The sequence below is a fragment of the Harpia harpyja genome, chromosome 2 (genome assembly GCF_026419915.1).
Source record: "Harpia harpyja isolate bHarHar1 chromosome 2, bHarHar1 primary haplotype, whole genome shotgun sequence".
Taxonomy (NCBI): Eukaryota; Metazoa; Chordata; class Aves; order Accipitriformes; family Accipitridae; genus Harpia; species Harpia harpyja.
Genome location: NC_068941.1, coordinates 33,221,237 through 33,247,758, shown reverse-complemented (window position 1 = coordinate 33,247,758; position 26,522 = coordinate 33,221,237). Strand labels below are relative to the sequence as shown.

The 26,522-nt window shown below is 39.1% G+C and overlaps 1 protein-coding gene across 2 annotated transcripts in view; it reads right to left on the bottom strand.

Moving 5' to 3' along the window:
* TACR3 (tachykinin receptor 3) overlaps positions 1–23,490 on the bottom strand; it is a 43,740-nt gene extending 20,250 nt beyond the window's left edge. The window contains exons 1-4 of one of the 2 annotated variants that reach the window (XM_052775192.1): positions 23,372–23,490; positions 22,677–23,133; positions 5,543–5,731; positions 3,954–4,104 (exon numbers count right to left, since the gene is read on the bottom strand). In XM_052775192.1, coding sequence (XP_052631152.1) covers positions 3,954–4,104; positions 5,543–5,731; positions 22,677–23,133; positions 23,372–23,465 — 891 coding nt within the window. In that variant the 5' untranslated portion in view covers positions 23,466–23,490. Of the gene's footprint in view, positions 1–3,953; positions 4,105–5,542; positions 5,732–22,676 lie in introns of both variants that reach the window. The other variant, XM_052775185.1, reaches the window with a different exon arrangement.
* Positions 23,491–26,522: the final 3,032 nt, after the last annotated feature.

The window sequence follows — 26,522 nt, the reverse complement described above, 5'->3', positions numbered from 1 at the left end:
TCTTACTTGATTTGGTTCCTCACACTATGTAATATTTCAAATTCATATTCAGAAGTGGTTCTCATGACATCATTCTTCCTACAGTCCCACATTGTTTTGAGTAGTCTTTTCTTTTCAGACGGGAGTCTTAAGTTTCCTACTTTTTCATTGTCTCCTCCACTGTGTTGCATATAGTGTAGTAACTAATTAAATAGATGTATTTGACTGTAAATTAATATGGGATGCCTACTTTCGCTGTCAAAATATATATATATATATATATATATATATATATATATATAACTTTGAAAATTTTCTTATGTAGTTAGGCTGGTAAACCTGACCATCATTTTAGTGATTCCTGTAATACTGTGAGTCACTAGCAAACATACGGAGTTTTTTTCTGGTTTTACGTGCAAATTTGCAAAACAGTTTTGATATTGGACAAATGTGGCTTTTAATCATTCTTCATTGCAGTAAGAAGTTGAGATGACACCTGAAGCTGTGTTAGGAGAAGCAAAGAATATAGGCAGAGGCATAAGTATGGAGGAATCATGAAAATTGCTGGAAAAGATGCTCAGGGACATATTATCATAAAGTTAGTAGTTAGAGGTAAGGGGAACTGTAAAGAAAAGATATAAAAGTTAAGGAGAATGTTTTCTGTTCTTCTCTATTCTTCCTAATGGGACAAGGCAGTGGCATCTTCTGATGAGAAACACTATTTTTTCAGACAGTTGTATCAGAACTGCATCTCTTGACAAAGACAACACTAACTGATTTTGTTTACAGTACATGATTATCCCCTCTTACAGGTTAAGTAAAGTTGGAAGAGGGATTGGAACAGGTTAGGTAGAAAAAACAGGGTGTGGAGACAACATCTGAGAGCAAGTCTCTAAGTATTTGCATTGAATATAAAGAACACCTTGGCCTAGTAAAACTGGTAGTAGCGTTATAAGCCACCTACATAAACTTCAGTTATGTATGACAGTATTGAAGCTATAATCCTGTCTTGTGAAAATGGGAACTGCAGGAGAATAAATTATGTTCAGCTGAACATCAGTCAGTCTTATGCCAGGAGCTTTAAGAAGGGGTAATGGCTGTAAAGTCCCCACATGTAGTGAATGTTCAGAAATTCAAAAGACTGATGTCAGGCAAATTTAAATGGGTCAGCCCCTGAGACATTTGATCTGACAAAAAAAAAAAAAAAAGTAGTGGTAGTAGTTTCATGCAGTCCTGAATTTCTAAAAATTTCAAGTCTTTGACCCTTAAAGATACCAAGTATGACTTTGTGTTGCCCAACCTGTAGTGCGTACTGTGAAATTCTTTGAATCCTTTGTTCTTTGATGTTGCTTTCAGAAGAATTCAGGGTGCATTGCAAAGTCACACATACGAAGTGATGAGACTATCTATCAAACTACTAACAACTTTCTCAAGCTTCAAATCTTTTCTTGGGAAACATAGTTTCTTTTAAAGTCCTTACATGAACTGTTCACTACCTTCTTAACATTACATACCGTTTCAAACAATCCTAATCAAACATCCTTTGCACTGTATCATTGCATAATATGAAACACGCAGTCAGCTATTTTATATTTCTCCTTCATTACAAGTGCACAGACTTTCCATATGTCTAGATATCTGCATGCTAAATAGCAAGAAAAACAGATGATTTCTTTGTTTGAATAAGGGAAAAGCAATAGCTCTGTTCTCAGAGGCAGGCTGAGTGATAGCTTTATTTGGATTCCAGTCTATTAGTTCATCTCCATGAATGATCAATTATGATTCATCTTTCCAAATACCAGTTATTTCATAAATCCTGCAGGAAAGCACAGCAGTGGAACTGAAGAGCTGTCATGGAGCTCTGCCAATAAAGTCACTGATGCAGCTACAATATATCTGCACATAATTTAATCCCCTTGTTGCATGTGTTGAAGGCATGCATTCCAGTACTCTCACATTTAAAATCCTCTAATTAAGGATGCTACTCCTTGTCTCTTGCATATATTTAGAATTCTAAAGAGGTGCTGGTTTTAAAGTATTCAAGGGATTTAATTGGACCCTTGATAGCGTATAGTAAAAGTCAGATTTTATCTTCAGAGACCTTTAGTTTTTATGACATAAGATGTTTATTTTACTTAGTCATTGTGATAACAGGTGCTGAAGTTCTGGGATCTCCTGGTTCTTCAAGTTAGCTTTTAATAATTTTCTTTCCACACTTGCTTTTGCAAACCGTGTCTATTACAGAAAGTGATTCCTCGGTTTGTCTTTACAATCAGAACCTGGGCACACTTCACTGAGTATTTGCTTCCTTTTTTTCACTAGCTGAAAGGGCAGTATTGGTAATAGCACAGTTAATTGACCAGTGAAATCTTTTTCTGCTTATGCTCTGTAGGAAAGGTAATTTCATAACTTTGAAAATACACATTTGGGTAAGTGACAACATGCATGGCAAAGACTGTAATGGTAATGTTGGACTTCTATGGATAATGTTAAAGAGTGAAATGCTGATCTTTTAAAATGCTTTCAGCATTTCTGGAAATTAGTCCAATAATTTCACTTTGGGGCAAATACGCAAAACATAGTCGTTAGTTTCCCATGATGATTCTTCATCATTTTCTCTCTGTTCACATTCCAAATAATCTTTGAACTGTTACAAGGCAATAATAGTGATAATACTAGTCAAACAGCATTTTGCTTCCTTAAGAGAAGCTAGCATTTTGCCCTCTTAAAAAAGCTATATAAAAGCAAAAATAAATAACACCTTTGGTTTCATAGGAGGCATTGCACATCATACCAGAAAGCTGTCTAGGCATGTCTACCATTCTGACAACTGAAACTTGCCATAGAAAGTTTTGCACTTGTCTCTCATGCGTCTGAATGAGAAAATGATCCTAATTTTTCCTTTCATATAACCTCTGCCATAACAACTATTTCTGTGTAGTATGTGGGGAAAAAACACTTTCATATGCCTGGCAGTGTCCTGAAAGAAGTGGAAACATCAGTGCTCTCCAGTATTTGCAGAAGATCTCCGATTGTCTCAGGACCCAATATGCTGCACTCTGCTATTGCTACAGCATGGTAGCATATACCATTGTTCAAACATATTCACAGTATTGAAAGCAAACTGAGCAATTGAAAACGTGCTCATCATTGTGAGTTAGAAGTCCATGTTTGGGTACCATTTTTTCAAATCCAAAAGGCTAAAAGCATTTTAGTATGAAAAAAAAATGTAAGAAATAAAAAGCAGAAGGGTTGCCTTATTAAGGAAGACAAGTTAGGTTAAGAAAAAAGAATGTTGTAAGAAAGAAATCTTTATGGCACTGCAACATCATGAAAACTGAACTGGAAATAACTATAACTAGTCAAATAATCAGTTCATGAGCAATCCACAGTCTTGTTAGATTAGGCAATACTTACAGTGAAAAAGATTGAAAGAAAATAACTGGGAAAAAAATAGTTTGTACTTCTCACCAAAAGTTACTGATTTAAAACCTAAATTGTTCAATATGAACAAGCTGATCAGCACTCATCTCAAAGATGCATGGGCCTTAATCTCCTGAAAATTACAGCAGGATTCACTTTTCTTTCAGTAGGATGAGGATCCAGCCTAAGAGGAGCTAACGTTTCACTAGCCCATTGTTCAAAACTCAGTATTTTATCTCTGTAAAGGCTAAACATTTGGGCTTAGTTTCCACGTATCAGGCACACTATATGCTGCTACATGTGGAGTAAGAAGTTAAAATCCAAATGTTACCTTTATTTAATGACGAACAGTAAAGTTACAAAAAGAACAGCTAGTGAACATAGAAGACAACTTGTCAAACTTATCAAACTTTTTGTTGAAGTAGATCTCTCATTACTGTTATTTCAAGTGACTTGGTGTTTCTGAACTGCGATATATACTGTGATACTTTGCAACACAATTGCAGATGATGTTATCAGGATTCACTTAGTGAGATTTAATGGAACAGTACCTTTCTCTTAGCTTTGAGCTGCTCGTGATATTTGTCAGACGTGTCGCCTGGTATTTCTCCTCCCCAGAGAGTAATTCCCACTATGGAATAAGTGATGCCCATAACAAGCAGCGGAAAGCAGTAGACCAGCACAATCACAATGACATGATACCTGCAATGAAAAAGTATTAAGCTATTAAGTGCTTTCAGAGGAGCTATACCAATGGAATGGGCTGCTAGAAGTCAAGAGTGCTACTTTAGCACAAAGTGTGTTTTATCTTTACTGGCTAGTCCTTGGTATTTTCACTGTCTTTTTGAAAGTCTTGAAATTTATTTACATTTTAGTGCAAGTGCTTTATGGGGTTTCTAGTTCTGATTCTGAACTTGCACTAACATAAATTAAGAATGACTCTATAGTTACGGTTAGTGACTGCAGAATAAGGTATGTTTGTCCATAACTGGCTGAATTGATTTAATTATTGCACAGCCAAGTATCCTAAGGACAAGCTAGGCATTTTGAGCTCTAGTCTGGACCATAAATGAAAGAGGAAAATAAGTATTTAAATGGTATATTTATACAAAGGCCCTGATAAGTGTCCTGTGTTACCCAATGTACTTCATATGGCAGATAGGTTGCACATAGGCAACACAGACCTGTTGCCTGTGTGCAACATAGTCACTGCTGCTGATGTAAGCACTGGGAAAAAAAAGACAACTTCTTTTGCCTCCTGTTAGTTCCTGGTTAAATGCTGTCTTCAGATAAAATCCCAGTGAATGATCAGTGAAGAATTCCCAGCCATCACTGAGAGTGACCTTACTCCCCTAAAGAGAAATATCTGTGCATGGCTCCTAAAGTGATAAAAATTATATATGACCAGGGCCTCTTTCACCTGCCTGAAAGAGAGCAAAATGCCAAATTTAATCCTGGGTTGTTACTCAGGCTTTCAGCCTTGAACACAGAGTTCATCTTAAATGCCAATGAAGACGTGAAAGGACAGATAATGTTCCTATGGCTAGGTAACCACTTCTTCCTAATTCTGCCAGAGGGACAAATAGGATATATTCAATTCAGTTGACTGTTATTCTACACTTTCAGAAACTGGAACCAGTTACATGTTTTACAGTTTTCTTATTTGGACTGATATCCGAGATAAGTAATTGTGATAGTGTAATAGAATGAAGTGGGAAAATCCAACACTCTCATGAAGAGATCCAGAGAAAAAAATCTGATTAGGACAAGGAGAGGCTGGAAATACTTCTTTTCCTGGTTAGGATGAAAAGGAAGCTTTCTTTGAATTGCATGTTCTGTCTCCATTTCTGACCATCTCTGTCTGTGTAGAAGTAGCCACCTTAAGTGAAGCAAGGAAGGTAAACATGCAGCATGGGATAGAGAACACTCATAGAAGTGGAAAAGAATAAATGTGTTCCACTTATCACTTAAAATGTTCTATCCTCCTAGCTTAGAAAACTTGCTTTACGTTTCTCAGTGATCAATGCTGTTTGTTAGTTATTCTGCATGTAGAGTATCCTCATGATACTCGACAGCTTTTGCCAAGTCCATTGCAAGTGTAGACACCACCACGCACAAGTTTAGAAGAACAAAAGCTTACGTAAAATGCTGTTTTGGACCACCTGGCCACGCTACATAGCAAAGAGTTCTCCCAGGCATCACCTTGGTTATGGAGTATAGGCACTGGGGAAAGGCCAACAGGAAAGCCAAAATCCATATGCTCCCAATGACCACCTTGGTAGCAGTTGCAGAGAGCCTAGGTTTCAAGGGATCAATAATGGCCATGTATCTGTAAAAGAAAGCAAAAACCTGTGCATAAGAAACCTTCAGAGATTAGGATTTATCTAGAATCAACCAAAGCTTAGGGTTGGGAGAAGGATAAAAGCAGAGATATTTGTCTTCCTGGAGTTCTGATGGCATTCTTCTCTTTGGGTGGTTCAGCCCCCATGAAGGCAGTGCTGCAAAAAAGAGAAGGTTCATTGAATATTATTTTAAAGCTGTGGGACACCTGGTTAACCATATGTATACCAGTAGAGCAAGTATTTCTCAAAAAGTTAGTTAATCCTGTTACTGCACAACCTGATTGAAAAGCAGCAATACAGCTGGATCCTCTGTTACTCCGCTACATAATACAGGGTTTATCTCTAATTAAAAAATTAACAGCCAAGCTGTCAGGATTATTAGTTATCTGTCCAAAAGCTACAGGAACCTAATAAGTCCACATCCATTTATTTCAGTAGACATAGATTGACTTCGGATCATCTGCCAAAGAACCCCAGACTGCAACTGGTTCATACAGAGACTGAGAGGAGCCATAATGACCATTTCCTCAGGCAATGTAGAAGCACTAAAAGCACCGAGAGAAATGGATGCATAAAGCATGAAAACATCTCATTTGCTTTCTCAGTTCCTGTGTTCACAGGTAGGATAGCATTCTTCTTGCTGCCCTATAATTGTATTGGCAATCCATGTATGCTGATAACTTTAGAAGAACATGCAAAAAAAACATTAAAAAGTTTACTCTAAGTAATTACAATTTAAAAGCTTAGGAAAAAAGAGCAACAGGAAGGCATCAAGACAGACAGTAAAAGAAAAACAAGTCTGGTTTTCTGTCTTTTGATCTCTGTTATAGATGCAAGGAACAAGGGAGACAGAAATTTTGTATTTTATATACTCCATATCACATACTTCATGAGTTTTCCACATTTTTCTTAGCATGACTACTGCTTTGATTTCTGGTCTAAACCCTGAATTAATGTATTTTCCACCAACTTCCCTGATCACACTATTTTGTTTCATTTAACATTGACCAAATAATGACTTGCAAAATCATTAATCATATTAATTAAGTAGGAACACTATTCAAAATTTCTTCCACTATTAGGGGGAATGCTGATACATATAAGGCAGAATCACATTTAAAGAAATCTTTGTAATTCTGTAAAACCAGGGAGATACTGATTATATGTATGTCTCTATTGTCTTACCAATATAGCATGCTGAATAACTAATTACATGTTCTTTAATCTGACATCCTAATGTCTTCCAAAACAACACAAGAAAATGTTTTCTACATTAATATTTTCTTCAGATCCAGAGGTTTCTCAAAGTATATTAAAAAATCCTTTTATTCATGATTGAAACACAATGCTGTTTGTGAGTTAATGTAGGAGTTAACGGATCAGCAATTTAAATCAAGAAATTTCCATGGAAGTATTCAGTGTATCTGTGCTTATTCAGGAAATGAAAGATCTGCCCTTGTGCTGTCATTGGTAGCATTGACATTCTACACTGTGTTTCCCAAACCACTGCTTTTCTGAAATCAGAATTAGAATAGCAATGATTTAGAAGCTCCTCAGGAATAACCAGGGCAAGTCAAAAGGCAACTAACAAAATTAAAATATTCTTTTCTGTGTTTCCTTGTGGTTTTTTATTTTCATATTATGTGAAAACACCTGAAGCAGATAGGAAACTGGGATGAATATGAAAACCAGCCTGAATATTTTACCAATGAGAGTTTTCCAAATTTCTAGGAGAATGTCTGGATCAGTTTCAACAGTTTGTCGTCAGGGATTAGTACTAATTCTGGAAGAAGCAAACTCATTGCCAAAGAATAATTATGGCCCATATACTTTTCACTCTCTTTCACAGTACACATGTCCAGTTATCTGATCATCTTTGACAAGATTATTGGAGTATATCAGTGATTTCCTAAAGGTCCTCTTTGTTTCCATGATAGGTCTCCAGTCTTCATGCCTGGTAACTACCCTTGTCCTTGTCTGTTTCAGGTTTTAAATACAGCTACAAAGTCAAACCACACCTATTCCAGCCTACATGTGTAGAAAAAATATTTTCAGAACTTTCCAGTATTGCTTTCCTCCTTCCGTCATTTATGCCTTCTAAAGGAATTGCAATAAGTAAAAGATGTACTATGGCTTTTCATCTACTCTTTCTCTACAGTTCTACCTCATGTAAAGATGGATTGGGATAGATTCAGAGACTATTTTCTGTATGGAAAATTACATAGGCAGTAATAGGCATTGCATGGCAGGACTGTGCAAAAAAAATCACTTTGTCGCATCAGCATTTGTAGATTTTGTGCTATTCTTGAGACTTTAGGTGTTGCTGTGGGCTTAGAAGTTATAAAATCAGTTTACTTTACATTCACAGAGGATGAATCATTTTGTAGGGGAGAAAGCATAAATTAGTAGGTCCTATTCCAAAGTGACACTAATATGCAATTATTGTTATTTTTCTTGAGTATGTTTGTCCTTTTGACATTTATAGATAAAAAAATTCCAGAGCCACTCATGATGTTTACTTTTTGTGTTCTCGTCTTCTGCCTTGGCTTTAGATCATGACAACACTTCTTATACTGTTAGGTGACAGCCTGGGTCTGTGCTTCCAAATTTAGGCAGGATTTGAATTGAAATCCATTGAAATCAATGGATAAGCTGCCATTGATTTGAATCAATCCTCTTTTGGATGCATAAGTTCTGTTCTTCTGCAATTAGAAGAGTAGCACTTGTTTAAAATGAAGGAAGGTGCGACATGTCCTAATTTTTACAGGACACACCTAGGTTCTAGGCAGACTTGCCCAAGATTTTTAGGTACAAACATTAGCTACAAGACAATAATAATATTCATAATATAATGCTCCTGTTAAGAATTTGTGCAAGAAATCTTCTGCATTGCTGTTTACCTGCTATGGCAAACAAATTTCATTCAAGATATTCCTACTTTTTGGAAATTTCATACTTGAGAGATGGGTAATTATAGAATAGATATTTGTTTTAGCAAAAATAACTCTATTGATAGTTAACCATCAAATACGTGATAAATCCAACATCTGCCATCATAGTGGTACCCAGGCTTAAAACATTTAAATGCTATCAGAAACAGTGATCTAAATTTCAGTTCTGAATCATCAATTTCCATATCTAAAATTTCAAGCCTATTCATTTTGCATTGTTTTTACTGCACTTACATATTTTTCCCCACAGCATAATTAGTTCTCCTCTCCTTTACCTGCTTTTTGGTTTTTTTTTTTCAGCTAAACTGGTGCTTTTGGTATTACATACTAACTATGCAATAGCTGTATTCGAGTGCTGAGTGTCTTGTCCTAAGAGAGCAGCAGATCTCATGAAAATATACATCAGTTGGATTATTGCCCTCTATCTCCTAGTTCCCTTCTCCTCCAAAGAGTAAATACAACTTGGTAATGAGCATAAGTTTCTATTCATAAGTCCTGTCTTTCAAATTGAGCTAGCTTGAGTGTGGGCTGCCAGATACTGTCCAAAATGCTTGATGATCTTTACGTGTAGTAGGTGATAACCCATAAACAAGTCACCATTTTCACATGCTTGTGGGACTCTTAAGGCATCCCCTCGTAGTCTGGAATCATTCCTTTCAATTGCTAGTTTTCTTCAGATTGCACATTGACATTATTTTATGTGCTATTGTCAGATTTCTATTACATTCAGATTATTCTTATTCCCAGTTATATTATTCATATTCCCAGTAGGTATCAGCAGTAATTCTCTTTGGCTAAGATAAAATTCGTTGTTTTATCTCCCTGTCTGGTGACTGCCCTTTAAAGATGTGGATTGTTTGTGTGAAATGACTCATTCAGCTGTACTGATGGAAATTTTAACTATTGGCTGGCTGAGTGAGGTAAGTCAAAGGACAACGATCAGATGAAAAGCAGGCTACTTGTCTTTCTTGTTGAAATTTGAGTGATAAGCCAACAGCCTAGCTTTTGCACAAGATAGGTTACAAAAAGGTAGCAGGCAGTCATTCTAACAAACAAGATGGGGAGGAGGTGGAGGAGCCTTGACCATTCCCTCAATAATGACTTTGCGCAGGAATTACTTAGCTGACCAGAGAGTATTGACAGCTCTCTACTACTGAGCCTTTGATAACAAATCTAATTTATTCTAATTTGCCAGTACACTAACAATTACAGTGACGTATCTAACTTGTTCCCTAAGTGGCTTTTCTTAGAAACAAAATTGCTTAATTAACATAGTGAGATATGGCTTTATAGCTGCAATTGTTACACTTGCTCAAATTTGTCATGTAAGTTTGGTAGCATTTTCCTAGAGAAGCCATCATTGCCGTAATTAAGGATAGTGGAAAATGTGGAATGACTCTCAGTTGCAGGTTAAAAAACACCTCCATAGCCAAGCTGTCTCTGGATGTTAATCTCTGTAGCCAAAAGAAGCCCAGAAGAGAACTGAGTCCTTCCTGCACTGTTAGCTGTCATTTGCAAAGGAGGCTTAGCCACTCCTGCTTATGATTTTGTTTGCTGGAAATGTTATCTTGCCATTACTTGCCTAAGGGTAGTAACTTGTTTGTCTATCTCTTTAGCCTCGACCTGAAGGAGCAGTCACTAATTTTTCAGTTGGACCTTGCCTTTGATCTCTGTCCATTTTGGCTAGGGTGTTTCCATCAGGAATGAAAGCTCCTGCTAGCACAAGCTAGAGGTTCCACGCTTAGGTGTAGCTCAGAAAATTAGTGAGGTGAGGAGGCTAAGTATGGGATGATGTGTATGTGTGATGCAGGATATTGCCCCTATATATCCCAATTACCCATGGCTGAAAACTGTAATCTTTCATGGTGTAGCTCAGTCATTAGGGCTCATCTCCTTATGCTGTTTGATATCCTTACATATATTTTGTATTGCAAAGTGCCAGTTACAAGGGGGAGCAGCAGACATGCTGTCTGAATTGTGCACTGAATGGTGCTGAACACGGTGTAGAAAAAAGAGGATTGTGTGAGTAGGCCATGAATGAAAGGGAGAATGATGAGATACAGGGTCTGGAGCAAAAGCAAAAGAACTGAGACGGAGGAACAGTTTGCTGAGTGCAAAAATAGGAATAGAAGTGAAACAAGAATAATGAGAAACTAATAGGAGGAGAAGCAAAGAAAGGGGAATTATAGAATAATAGCAGACAGAAATTGGGTTGAGAGAGGAGAGAATAAGAAAGAAAACTGGGTAATGTAAAGGCAAAAGACATAGGAGAAAACCCAGCACTACCGGACCAGAGATTCCAAGGTAAGTAGAAAGCACAATGTTTTGACAGTAGGGCTCTGTGGTGGCAAGCCCTTTTGCCTCTGCAGGTATATGGGAGAGAACTCCCAAAGAGCTGTTCTCTCTGTGATCAGCCAACCATAAACTGCATGTAAGGGGAACAGATGGACTTCTCTGATGCTCCAGTGTCATCTGTCTTAAAGAGTGTTCTGCTTGTCCACGGTTCTTTCAAGTGGCCTGAACTTATGCAGTCCTTCTGAAGTCAGTGAAAGTGGCGAGTGCTGAAGCCCTCATACGTCTACTGTGTTCTGTGATATTTCTACACAGGCATTGGTCCCCTCCATACCTCTAAGGACACTAAAAGATGGTAGGCATTTGAGCTGAAGGAGGATTTATAATGGCTACAAGCAACTAAAGACTTGTTACACCCCTGAAAAGTGTTCTGTAGCCACACAAACATTATTCAGTGGGGTGCTGTGCCAATTTGCTTTGTAGTCTTTGGACATTTACTGTTTAGTCAGTCACCAGGCTGGAGCAATGGGACCCCTTGCCAAACAAAGGGCTCTGAACTCTCACTGAGGTCGTTTGATTTCAGGATCGGACTTCCAATGCTTTCTCACTCCAGTGGGAGCTGCTGATAATGCCACAGATAGCTTGTTCAACACAATAAAGCAGGGATGCTGAATCCAAAGTACATATCAACTGAAAAGAATTAACTCATTATGCTCATTTATGACGACAAGCAGAAACCAGTATTACTCCATCCAACATAAACACTAACACTTGGAAGATAATTGCAAGATGGAATATGCATATTTAGAAATTTAGGGATGTAAATATGTGCAGGTAGAAACTCAAGCCAACACTTGCAAGAATGTGGATTATTCAACACCTGCACCATGTTCTATGTATTACTCTAAAGCATTTTTAGGTAGCACTTTGGTTTCATCACTAGAATCATTAGCACATGATTTTGTTTGCTGTGATCATGCTATATCCCACTGTCATCAATTTTCTTCCAGCTTTGGCTTGTGTTAGTCTTTGTCCCTAACTAATTACTACTGAAGTCAGCAAGAGTCTTTCCATTGAACTTAATGAGAAATCAGTCAGGCTGCAAGATATAATGGCTGGCGCATCATGGTGTGCTTGCTGCAGCGCTCTTCAAGACTGTTTTCTTATCTGCTGGGGTCAGAATAGATCTAGTTTCCTTCAGAACTGCTCAGTTTGGCTGGAGTCTACAGTTTACTGTTTGGTACTTGTTTCTTGGGTTCATCAAATCAAGAAAATCTGTTTTCTCTGAAACGATAATAGAGACAGTCCTCATTTGAATAACATTGATAAACTCTTTAAGATAGTGGTTATAATGACAGCATAATTATGCGGCTCTCTTACAATTTGCAAATAACATAAGAGACAAATAGCTGGTAAGTACTATAAAAGCTTCTGAAGTTTGTGTATTATGGTCTTGACAGTAGAAAAGATAAAAAAATAATCCTAATTTATCTTTTAGTAAAACAGCATACACTGACTAATACAGGCAGGAAAATCTTCCCTCTTTAACACATTATTTGGAAAATTGTAGCAAAAATACATAAGACATTTTAAACCAAAATGATGTTCAAAATTGGATCCTACAAATGCCCATCTGGAGACACAGTTGGAACCCTTTAATCATCCTAAGTGATTTGTTTCACCTGTTTACAGTGTGTTTATAAACTCAAACGGGGAAAAAAGTAATCATTTCAGCCCCAAATTGTAACAGGAAATTGGGACTTGACAAAGGAAGAGACTGAGAGAAAATCATAATTCTTGCTTATAAGTGGCTTGTCAACAGCAGACAGCAGAATGCAATTCCTTTGTGAATGCACAGATGCTGTTACTCCCTCAAAACAGGAGCTGGTTTTGAAACTTTGTATTTGGAAACAACTGGTAATTAAGAAACTTAGGTAGGGAAATTGCCATGATTCCCTGCCCTGATTTAAAGCATTGTTGTGGAAAATCCTAGAAAAAGGTCTCTGTTAGGTAGCTACAGTAGACTGAAGAGGATGGAATGAACTGTGAGATTTTAGAGGCATTTTTTGTATGATGAAAACCAAACCTTTAACCTTTGCATTCTTTAATCTTTATCTTCTACCTACTAGTGCAAGGCTCCATCTTTTCTTGTGGGAGCGGTCTGTATTCATTCATGGAGAGTGACTTTCTCTTCAGGAGGGTGGCTACGGGCATTTTTGTGGGACTAGGACTGTTGAACAAGACTGGGTTTGGTGGCCAGAAGGATCTGCAGTGAACAATGTTACTGTTACACAGTGATCACCTTAAAGCTAACAGCATAAAGAAAGAGTGTATGACAGCATGGTAGATAAACATACCGTACATTTGAGAGATCAGTGGGCAATATCCCTGAGGGATAACTTGGCCTCGATTTACTCAGAGGCACATGTGCTGCTCTTGGTGAATGGCCGTCGTGCTTTGAGCAGGGGGTAACACTGCAGTTTTTCTGAAATCAGGACTGGCACCCAATGCCTTGTTTTGTGTACCTCTTAACAGAAACCTTAAAACAGGAATATTGGAATTCTTCAGTATAGCTGAGTTCTCATAAACAGTGCAATGCTTTCTATTTGAGGAACATTTTGGTAGCTGACAACGGGCTAGATTTCTATAAGTATGTAATTGATTTTATGCAATGTATTCTATACCTATGCATATTGATAGAAAAGCGATAACAATTTTCTTTGGCCTGTCCCATAAAATGATGGACTAACTGACTTCCCCTGACAGAAGGGCTTCTGTTTCTCCTATTCTTTGAATACTATCTACCTGGGCTATCAAGGACAAATGTCAATGCAAAGTCGGCAAAACCAGCTCCATCTGCACAGACCACAACCCACTCTATTACTGCTTACATTTCTGACACTGTCATCTGAATGGCTTCCTTCTTGTTTCTGCAGTTATTATGAAATAATTTTATTTTAGGTAAACGTGAATTTCTCTCCTGGTTGGTAAATCAGTCAGAAATACATGCATATAGGCAATAATATTCAAGAAGAAAACCCCCACAACCCAACTGTGAGAGACTGAAAGAGTTAATGTCTCAAACACTGTGGTGGGGCAAGTTCCACTTAACGACTAACTCTGCATAACAAGGAACTGTGCCTAGCAAGGAACCACAGGTGAAAAGAAGCCCATCAGCAACTGGAGGGGGAGGGTGCGCTGGAGGGTGCACAGCTCCCTGTTCTGATTGATACCCTGTTCTGATGTGCTGAGCAGGGCAGCTCACCATGCAGGGAAGGGGAAGTTACTCCCCAAATTACCCCCAAGCCCAAAGGCTCACCAACCGCTCATGACACCTAATTAGCCCAATGCTCGCCCGAAGGGGGGGCAGGGATGATAAAAGGACACAAACTGAAGCCCCAGGTGCGCACACCCGCCGGAACAGGACCCCTCGGCTGCCTGAACTCAACGCTGGACCCAGGACCGGTGAAATCTTTCTCCTCTCCTTTTCCACATCCATAATCGCTGCACCTCATCTCTTTAGACATAAACCGTTGACCAAGTCTGGGACTAAAAGCGGGTCCAGCCGCCCCTGGGCTCCTCTGTGAGAAGGAGTCTAGAAAGCAAGGGGGTCCGCTCTGAACCTCGTGACTCCATGGGAGGGATCTCCTTATTGTCTTCCCTGAACTGATTCCCAGATAAGCAAGGCCTGTAGTATGTGTTTGGTGATGTATGGTTAGCACGTTACACAGTTTACTGGCATAGCTTCATGCCAATTTTTGTTGTGAGCATCCCAATTTTGGTGGTCAGCATGCCAATTCTTGCTGTGAGCGAATAAAAGGTGAGTTTTGTGAGTTAAAGGATCCCTGGTCTCGTTTTGCCTTAATCCTGACCTGGCAATCAGCAAACCTGAGTTATCGTCCTGAGAAATTGGGACGTGACTCCAACCCTTGGCTATCTTTGAAAAGTACTGCAGGCTACATTACACAGTAAAGCACAGATACATCTTTTAATAATTTTCATTAAGCTATAAATAAGGGCACGGAGAAAATGTATTTAAGGCTAAGACTGTCTAAAATGAACTTCTCATTTGAACATATAGTTCAAACTTGTCAGATGTTGTTTCCTGCCTGGAACAAGAAGACTTAGGGTTAGTCACTGTTGTAAATGTTGCTTATACTCCTCAAGATATTGGTGTATCCACCTGATTTTTTTCATTGCATCTTTTGAAAGCACCTTGTTAAATAGAATAGTTACTCAATGCAACACAAAAAGAAAAATAGCTTAGGCCTATATTTATTCCCAAACTGCCTCAGTATGTTATCAGTAACATAACTCTGACATGACTTTTGACCCAAAACCAAAAAGATGCTGTCTTTTCGCCTGATCATTATGAGTTTGCACCATAACAAGAAATGGATTGTTTTTCCTATGTCTCTGACAGTCTGAATCTTGTAGCCATTGCATCAGGATGTTTTGTAGAAACTATTTCACCTCTTTTCTCAGAAAGAAAGAGAATTTGTCAAACCCAGAAAATCATTTTAGGCCCCCAAGTCATAAAGAGTCCTTTATGTTTCACCTCTTGATTTTTGAACCCTTAATGTTCTCCTGTTCAACTTTTTCTCTCCAGTTCTGAGAACTCGTACTTTTCAGAGGGCAGCCTGGATACTGGAATGCAGAAATATGATGTGCTCCATCTTAAAATACAAATTGAGAAATACAGAGAAACAGGGAAAGGATGTCCTGTTTGAATTCTATATTTTGACTGGCAAAGTAATAGTAGTGATAATTTTAAAAGCATATCTTGCATTTTTCCCTTCATGATATGCAGTGACCAAGGCTGATTCATGAAGCCATCCACTAGATTGGAAAAAAAGCTGTATTGAACTTTAGTTTGGGAGTAGGGCAGGTAGTGTTTTGTGTAGTTATGTGACACCAGAGGCAGGTAAATGTAACTAACAATAAAATGGCATCTTGTGGAAAAAACAGAACAGTGAGTTTACAGAAACCCCCTTCACCCATTTCTTCAGATGAAAATATTCCAGATATGAAGGGGAGAGATCTCTGGGGAAAATAGCCTGTAAAGCACAAGAAACCAGAAAAGGAATCCATCTAGCTTTTTGTTTTTCTTGTTCCTGTGTTCATCTCTCTCTCCCTGGTCTTCAGTGCAAATTCTCTCTTCTTTTGCATGGAAACCATTTACTTTGAGACAAGAGTTTGAGGGAAGGGGAGTGAGAGAGGGGCCAAAGGCTGCACTTCTGTTTGGGCTGAACCCTGTGCAGGGGATGGCAGCTGGCTGGGAAATGCAGGTTTCCTGCCTGCCATTGACTTCAACCTCCTCTATTCACTGGTGAGCCAAGCACAAAACACTTGGTGCCAAGGACGTGTACAAGAATGCAAATACCAGTATACGTCTTCCTGGGGTGCATCTTTTGCTGATGCTACTACTGTACGACCACAACATAGGGTCATGCCCTCTGCACTCCATATCCTAACCTGTTAGACATATCTGAGATAATTTTTTCACATACTCATTTCCCTATACTTCAGTGTTTCTGAGCACACAGGACAGGTAACAAATACTTAACTCCCAATTCAGATAATGTTATTCTACATCAAAGATGGTCACGTATAGTTTGGCAGGAATATCAGTTCAAAATGTTTATGGCACATGAAGGCCTTGAGCATTTTGTCCCAGGAATAGGAACTCATGCAGAGACAGATACCAAAATGTATTCTACAGGAAAGATAATACATTTTTCAAGGCACCAACTGCCTACTTCAGAATTTCAGTAACAGATTCATTTATAGGGCTTGTGGTACTACTTTGTGACAATAATAACTGCTCTTATAGCATACACTTGAAGAGAATGAAGAGCCTAAGTGATATTTTGAGGATCTGAGTGTGTACACATGATGAATTTAGGTTTCATTTGATAAGTTGAATCGTGTTTATGCCTCATAACTGTCTTCTGTTACAAGCTCGTATCATATTACTTATGCTGGAGTCTAATGAGTGTATAGAGGGATTATTAACAGCCACCAGTAACTCAACAATGTCACAGAAAAATAGAAAACTGACCCAGTATATGTGTGCTTCTGTAGACATATTAGAAGTCTAAGAAATAAGGTGGGAAACTAGAATGACAAGTTTTGAATAAGGATCCTTGTTGGTGTAATAGGCATACAAAAAACTAGGTAGGAGGAATGTAACACTGTAATACTAAGGTTCATAAAAAAGAGAGGAGATTGTGCAAGAGGAGGAACAAAACTGAATGTTAAATACAGTTTAAAATCAAGTCAAGTAAACCAAATGTATTCATGAATAATATAGAATTTTATGGTTTGAAACTCCAAGCATGACTCTGGAAAAAATAAACTTCAGAATTATACACTCAACTAATTCACAGTAATAATGGTGACATGCCAAAAGAAATTAGAAAGGCTGTGATAGCAGGTAATGCAATGATAATAGAAGATATCAGTGACTTCTGTGCAGACAAAATATATTCTTGGTCAACATTAATGACTGCTCTATGGAGCATCTATGAGGAGAAGCCAAAGTAAACAAGAAGCTCTTGAGTTGGTCCTGAACAGTGTCTATGGTCAGGCTTCAATGTTATTATTCTTTGAATAGCATCTAGATTATGGCTGGTTTTAACATCTCTGCAGAAACAATAAAAGCCCCCTAAAGCTGCTATGATAGTGTTTAATTTAAAAAGGGGGAACTATAAAAACTTGAGGAAGCTTACTAAAAAGAAATGAGAAGGGCAACCAAAAGGAAACAGAGACTGCTAATAACAAGAATCAATCATATTCTGAAACATGGAGATTCTCTAATTATCTAATCTTTCATTACTGAAGGTTAATTTGATTTTGAGTCTGGTGTTCAGCAAAGTGAATGTAGGGGTGTTGGGAAGGAGAAACCTGGGCCCATGCCTCTTGGATTCTGATTCTCATTCTGCTGCAAATTGTTTGATTATTTGATTTTTCAATCAAATTTTTAAAAACATCCATCCTTATGTCAACATGTTATCCATGTCAATAACACGATGCTGTGTAGTCATACTTAAGTGAGCTGTCTGGGGTACCAGAAGTAAGAGTGCTAATATACCTGTCTTTGAGCTCTAATTTTAATAGCCTTATTCCTTCTAAAAATAGAGTCGCAGACGCAGTTCTGTGTAATAAATACAAATCGGAAGTTTCATAACAGCTCTGTTGGACTAGAAAAATATAAAGTTCTGTATCTGCCTGTAGGTCAAAAAAAGGGCATTTCATTCCATCAGAAGGACCAAAAAAGGGGTAAAAGATGAAGTTATGGTTGAAATCATAATGGGACTTTGGGACATGATCAAGTTTTAAGTTTTAAAAGTGGTGATTTACTTTGACAATCTCCTGATCTGAAGTTAATTATTGGACTTTCATTATTAATGGCTCACTGGGGCAGGAAACTGTAACAGCTTCAGAGTTTATATCAGCACAACATGTGAAGAAAGTTTTGTGATTAAAAAAAAGTGCATGAAAATGGAATTCTCTTTAACACTGGACTTTCTTTTGTCATTCTTCTATTGCAATACCTTTGACTCTGCAAGTAGCTGAACTGAAAAATGGGCTGGGATTTTTGCAGAGTATAGGGCTAGGATAGATGGGTAATATTTGGCAGAATCTGATCTTTGGAAAGTATTAGGTCAAATCCATTGTTTTTCTCTTTCATAATAATTTGTTTAAAAAAACTTACATAGGTCTTTTGGATGCTATTATGTTGACCCATGTTGAACAGCAGTAAGCCTTGTAGGCCATTTTGCAGTAATGTAGAACATTGGTGTATCGTAAATGTAAATTTATTTGCATTTGTATGAAATACTGGCATATATATGTCATTCTTTTCAATTACTTTTGCATATAAGGAAATATAATATATATGTAATAGCTCTTCAAAGACCAAAAGTTTGCTTGCATGCTAGGAAGAAAAGAAATGGTAAGATGTGCATAGGATCAGCAACTACTTACCATCACTGTTAGAATACCTTGTTTAATTCCAAAGCAGTTGCTTTTACAAAGAGTTAAACTTGTTGATAGGAGGAAATCATTACAGAATTGCTGAGAGAGCAATAACTGAGAAAGTCATACTGTAGATGTGCTAATAACAGGAAAAAAATGCATAAAAATATACTAAGTTCTCTACTGAAGGCATGTTATTTTATGCTATATTGCTACATCTCCAAACTTCCGCTTTAACCATCAGAGATACCTGTATAGAATTTCTAGGCCTACACACAAAACTGGTTGTATAACGAGGCAATCTTGGGATTGGAAATTAATTGCCAGCCTACATGATCCACCTCTTCTGCATCCTAAGGACTAGTAGGAAGGGACAGTGGGTCTTCGATGGCCAGGGCCAGATGGCTTAAATTCTGCCTAAGTTGCTGTCTTTAGTATGTCCAAGAACTGTACCACAGCCAGTAGTCACAGATGGAGTTAAGACATGTCACCCTTTAGGATCATGCGCTGGCCAGTGGCAAGGGCATATCGGCTCCAGAACTATCCCCTATTCAGTTTATCTTAGGCTATTTTAAAAGTTTATCCCCATAAGATAGCCAAAGGAACTATTGCACTGGAAGCAATGTCACTGTACTGTGCAGCATGAGCTACAGAAGAACGAATGAATGAATGCCTATGAAGCAGTACAGCGTAAAATCTGTGCTGCTTCTGACACCCGAGCTGGCTTAGTTCAAGCTACCTGTGGCATCTCTGCGGCAGACTGCAAACAGCCTGTTGGAAAAGAAGCAGAAGGCAGGGGAAAAAGACCACCAGGGAAGGGTGGTCAGAAATGTGAATAAACCCACATAAATTTGAGTCTATGTTCAATGACCAGGTGGTCATACAGCAGTCTTGGATACTTCCATCATCAGCTCCAGATGCAGCGCACCCCACTGCAGGAGCTGCCTACTCCACAGAAATCTGTGTCATTCCAGTAATTTCACAGTGCACACAACTGAGACAACATGGCCTACAGAATCACATGTGAAAGGAAACATATACTGCCCATACATCACTGTGCTCAGTGATGTCTAGAACTGCAACGACTCATTCGTACTCTGTGAACATCTGGATGTTCTAAAACAATCAATGGAGCATATCATGACATACTTTTTACTCAGTTGCAAGCCAAGACTTTTCAGTATTTTGGGATGCTAACAATTTCTACTAGAAAATCATCTGATTGTTTCAGTTCCCTCAGTAGCTTTAACCTAATTTGTAGCTTTTCTTTTTTTAATTTTTAAATTAACACGAATATTTAAGAATGAGTTTACTGGGTCAAAGCTAAAGCGGCGTGTCCTGTCTGAAGCACTGGCTGAACTTTTACAGAAGGCAAATGGGAGCCAAAGTTTTAAAAAATGTCCACCCAGCAGATCTGTGCCCTGGAATAGGGCAGTCTGTACATCCAAGGACATTCCTTGGGATTCACTTTGACCCTCAGTTTTCCTCTTGACTCTGCAGAAGTGTTCTGCAGAGGTAGCCGGGAAATGGTTAAAGGTACTGAATGCATCAGGTGTGATTTGGTATAAAAGGAAAAGGAATAGCAGTGTGAATAGGGAAGGAGGGATAGACTGCTCTTCTGTTTGTTTTACATGATGCTCCTTGGTACTACAGAAAGCTCACCTAAACACAGCTGTGGTATTTTTCACTGTGCTCCCCCCAAGGGAAGATTTTGATTTGTTTTGGGGGGCAGGTGAACTTGGAAGATGTGGTGGGGTGGAAATTGTGATTTTTTTCAGGGGATTTTCAGACAAGAAATAGATCAGTGAATAACAGTACTAATTGACTCACTTCTGAGTCAACTTAGCACCAGTGTCTCACATTGCTAAACCAAGGAAAACATTTCCAATATATTTGATTCTGACCATTGCACTTCAGTCAGTGTGGAGCAGAGCTATTCTTCTCTCACTCTAGAAGGGCAGCCTTTGGATTCCCAAGGAACTGTATTCACATTCATTTCCAGTTTCCTAGCATAAATTTAGGAACTTTCAAGGCAGTAAGTACTACACCTCTGCAGATGTTTTTGTCAGAAAAATGAAAAAACCTTACTCAGAGCATCCTAGTAACTGCTCGGCTAATGACATGATCAGCTGCAGCAATAACAGTTAAATCCCCAGCATCAACTACAAAACTTTTAGCTTTCTGAAAAATCTCAAGCTAGACGAGAATCTTAAGCTAAACCCAAATTGACAATGGAAGAAATCTTTGCCTGGTTAAAGATAGTATCACTGGCTTTACACTACCTCCTCCATTATTAGTGGGCAGTAACAGTTGGGAACAAAATAAATCACTGGCAGGAGGAAAGTGTACTGATTTCCTCCTGTCTTCACCCATCCCCAGAGCAGAGAGGTAGAAGAGTTGCTAAGAATCTCATTTTCTCTTTCATTTTTAGCTTTACAGAACAGAAATGTGTCTGGCTGAGAATGCCACCTAAAATTTGCAATTAGTAGGGCCAACAGAAAAGCATTATTATGAACTTGTCCACAGCACAGAAAAAAGGTACAACAACATGTTTCCCAATCTTTGTACCTGGAAATGAGAAATAACATTTCAGAAGATGGATTGAACGATATAAAATCCTAACTACCGTCATCTGAAAGTCCTGTAGTTCTGCCAAGTCAATTCAGGCAAGATACATAACGTGATTTGAATATGTAGAAAGGAGTTTTGTGGGTAATTTCAGTGCATTGCTAAAGGGAATAAAAGAACTGAAGCACAAAGCGATCTGTTTTTCTGAATGAAAATTCAGGAATTTATTGGATTTCCAAAGCATGGGGTAAGTTATCTCTCCAGTACAGTAAATGTGAAAATGATCATAAAGAAAGGAATGTTTCCTAGGGGAGACTCACAGCACCTTCTGAGAAAGATGGTCCATCAAAGCATCTCTGTCAGAAATCTGACAACTACATCTCCCCTTTACTCTATGGAGACTACAGCTGTCCTATTCCATTATTGTCAAGAGCACAAAGGTAAAGTTTTTCCCCATCCTGTTTTCTTTCACAGTCACAAAGGCTTGTTTTGCTGCAAGTAATCAGAAAAAAATCAAGCACTTTAAAACCACGTTCTTACCAGACCTCTGGATATCTACAAATGGCAATGTAAATTGTCTCATTAGTTAAAATCAGGAGGAACCAAGCAGCTTAGAGCTGTCTGTGAGAAGAGCTATTAAAAGCAGAGTCTGAAGTGATTTCTGAGGAGGAGGCAAATGCCTCTGCCAGCTGCAGAAATACAGAGGAGGGAAATTTGAAATCCTTTCCCTTCACACACAATCTCTACAACTCCTTAACAGTATGAATTAGATGACTTTGAGGGACAGATACTGTTTTCACAGGTGGGGAAGCAAAACCCTGAGCAATGGCTGCTGTTACAGAATTAGTATTAAAAACATGGAGCATAGAGACCAGCTGAAGTCAAACAGAGAGAGGAAGTGTTTGTTGTAAAAGCAAGCGAGGCAGTAAAACCAATGAAAGGCTGAAGGAGAAAGACCAAAGACAGGGAGAAAAACAGTGTGTTAGGGAGAGAGATCTTAAAGAAGTACAGAGGATCACAATCAATGAACTATTGAGGGCTCTGCCTCTCATCACTTCATGATTGTTATCTCTGTATTTTTATTTCAACAGAGAATCTGATCTCAATCTCTTGCCCCTAAACTTCTCCTCTCTTTTCTCACCTGTCCACAGCTATCGCTGTCATGGAGTAGATGCTGGCGAAGACAGCTGTGATTGGGAAGAAGTTGTGGAAGCGGCAGTAAGCCTCCCCAAAGTACCACTCACTGTGCAGCGCGTAGATGAAGTTGATGAGAGTATTGAAAGCAGCCATGGAGGCATCGGAGAAGGCCAGGTTCACCAGGAAGTAATTGGTCACCGTCCTCATGCGCTTGTGAGCCAGGATGATCCAGATGACAATGAGATTTCCAAAAACGGCCACTGCCACTACACCACCATAAGCCAGAGACCACAGGGCAATGCGCCAAGAGGGTTGCACAAACTGATTGGAGAAGTTGGCTGCTGAGGATGCTACAGGGGGAGAAGTGTTTCCAGCTGGCGCTCCCAGCGCCTGTCCCCAGGGATCGCCCGCGGCAGCAAGGCTCACGTTCCACCTGCTGCTCACGCTCACGTTCCAGTTGGCTGTGGGGACAGAAGTCATCTTGGATGTTCCTCTCCTCTCTTCCAGGAATGATGTGCCTCTCCCACCTGCCTCTCCTAACCCTCTAAATTCCCCACCAACAGATAAGAAGAGGAAAGAAAGAAAAAAGGAAGTAAGGCAGCACAGCAGGTACTGGGAAGGAGAGATCTGTCAGAAAAAGCTTTGGCTACACTGTTCAAACTGTTAGAAATGCTGTACCAGCTGAGTCAGGACAGCTACCTCCGGGTGGAACAGCATCCCATTCCTCCTCTGTATGGCCACCTCTTGCTTTTGGTTTTGCTGAAGGAGAGGGGGACTGGGAGGCAAGGCACATTTTATAGGCTTGTGAGTTCCCAGCGTCATGAAGGGAGTGGAGCGATAAGCTCCGTCAGCGGGTAAGATAACACCTCTTTCTCTCTGTTCTCCCTCCTCCCCTTTTATTTCATTCATTACCAGCAGCAGGCACTTTCAGGAGCTGTGGAGAGCGCCACGGGGAAAATGATTTCTCGCCTCATTTTTGTTCAGAGATTTGTTTTATATTGCCTTTCTTTACGTTTCATTATTGTGCTTCCTTTTTAAATAGTCTTTTTGCCCTGTCTTTGCGGGGCTAATTAGCTGGCTTAGTTGAACATCCCAGGACTGAGACTGCTTTTTATTAATGCTGTTTCCAGGTGAATTCATGAATTTATTCCAGATGAATTCAGATCTGCTTTTTTGCTGCCGTCTTTTCATTTAGTACACGCTTCACTTTTAACCATTCTGTTAACTACAGATTTGGAATAGTGACCTCTTTTAAATAAAGAAATACATCCTGCTGCTCTTTAATTTCACTTTTCAATCTGTAATATGTTACTGACATCAAGAAACATTTATAAAATTAAAATGTGACTATCTTTTTCTTACAGCATTAACTTTGTTGCCGATAAAGCCATTTGCATGTTCAGCAGACACTGATTTTTTTTTTTTGCGAACACCATGCCGCCCTAAACATAGGTGTCCTTAAATATGGGTAAAATAGTAGGGGTTTGTTTTCTTTGTAGCTTTGAAAAAAATTTTTTTTAGTTCTTTTTACTTATTTGCATTTATTCCACACTTAGTGCTATTATTATTTTGAGCAAACAATATTTTTATATGCAGTGATTTCTACACTGGTAGAAAAGGGTAAATGAGAAAATTTAACATACAAGAAATCAGGTTTTTTGTTAGTATGTTGTCCTGGTTTCAGCTGGGGTAGAGTTAATTGTCTTTCTAGTAGCTGATATGGTGTTGTGTTTTGGATTTAGTATGAGAAGAATCTTGATAACACACTGATGTTTTCAGTTGTTGCCAAGTAGTGTTTAGACTAGGTCAAGGATTTTTCGGCTTCTCATGCCCAGCCAGCAAGAAGGCTGGAGGGGCACAAGAAGTTGGGAGGGGACACAGCCAGGGCAGCTGACCCAAACTGGCCAAAGAGGTGTTCCATACCATGTGATGTCATGCCCAGTGTATAAGCTGTGGGGAGTTGGCCAGGGGGGTGGTGGATCACTGCTCGGGAACTAACTGGGCATCTGTCGCTGAGTGGTGAGCAATTGCATTGTACATCATTTGTATATTCCAATCCTTTCATTATTACTATTGTCATTTTATTATTGTTATCATTATCATTATTAGTTTCTTCTTTTCTGTTCTATTAAACTGTTCTTATCTCAACCCAAGAATTTTACTTCTTTTCCCAATTCTCTCCCCCTTCCCACTGGGTGGGGGGAAGTGAGTGAGTGGCTGCGTGGTGCTTAGTTACCAGCTGGGGTTAAACCATGACATATGTCAACAACAGCTGGCATTGGGAATGCATGCTTTGTGCAAGGGTTGACTGCAAGGAAATTCAACTAACAAACCTTTGTTTTTCAATAGGCTGCAGTCTTTAAGGAGAAAATGTGGTTTAGTGCTGATCTGCTCCATGCTTCAACAGTTTATAGCTACTACTTGTCATCAGCAGAGATTTCAACTGTATCACAGCAGTGGGAGCATGTGTAGAACCTACCCATACACTGCAGGTCCATGTCACAGCAAAACTACTGGAGTTAATCCCACAGTTCCATTTCGAGTCCCACATCTTCCATCTGTGTTGTCTTTCATCCTCTCCCTGGAGATGAGTCTGAAGAAGGGAATAGTGGTTCACACACTGTTTCCCCGATAGGCTTTGTGCCGTGTTCTGAAGAGATCCTACAGCAAGAAGCACAGAGTCAGCAGAGACTGTAATAGTGCTGAGTGGGTTAAGCACTCTTTAAGTTATCTTAAACTATAGCAAACTGTAGGATTCATTTCTCTGCCTTTTGGGCATGTATAGAGGGGACTTTGGGAAGGCAGTGAAGAACAACCAGTTGAGTAATTCAGGTGCACTCTCCTGGTAGAATCAGTGGGGTGCTGGCCAGAGGGTTAGTAGGTAGGGCTCCTTGTTGTATCATATTGTCCAAAATAGGCTAGTGGAATAGACCGAGAGAATCCCATACCTGGGCAAAGAAATCCGACTTGTAATAAATGATCTAAGTCACAGGCAAAATCCAAGTAAGAAATTGAATTAACTGTGGTAAAGAAAATTTCTGTGAGTCTCAGTGTAGAAAGAATTCAAATGGTAGTTCCAATGAGTGAGCAATACCGGCCTGACTAGTTATAACAGAGACTTGGACACTCAACTGTTGACTCTAGAAGCTTCACTCAAGATTTTCATATAGCTATGAGCGAGAGAGCGCAAACGCAGCCCTGTGCCCTGTACCTTTCCACCTTTATGCCCAAACTAGGACCTGCAGACTTTTACTAGGCTGATGTGTTTTCCACATTCCCACGCCAGCTGCCCCAGTCCCTGTATCCCACGTGCTTCTGTTGCTTCCGCTCAGCTCTTGCAACCTCAGCTCTATTACTCTTTTTCCTCGCTTTCAGCAGACACAGGGACCTTACTTCTTGCACACAGTACTGCTAGGCATTCAGCAGAGTGCAAACCTATAGGAACAGCATACAGTATAGCACTTGCAGAAACTTCCCCTGTATAGAAACGTAAAGAATCTGCATTTGAACTATTTGCTCTGCATAGTTCATGGAGTCACATTCTGGTCTTGTGTGCAAATTCTGTCTCAGTGGTGAATTCCCCTAAAAAATGTGCAATATGCAGTAGTTCTGCACCAACGCTGCAAACTAGGGGCTGTATTTTGACTTTGAGAGCAGGAGTGTAATTTCTTGTTCCTCTTTTCTCTCAGGAATGAAGCTTGTTCTAGCTCTCTGTCTTGGAAAATTGCTTGCCATTGCATACCGTGTGTTCTGGAGTGACTATTCTCATATGTATTTCACTAATCCTCTACAGTGCCCCCAAGGGAAATTGTTCTCTTCAATACATTCCTAGTCACAGTGTGAAAAGTTA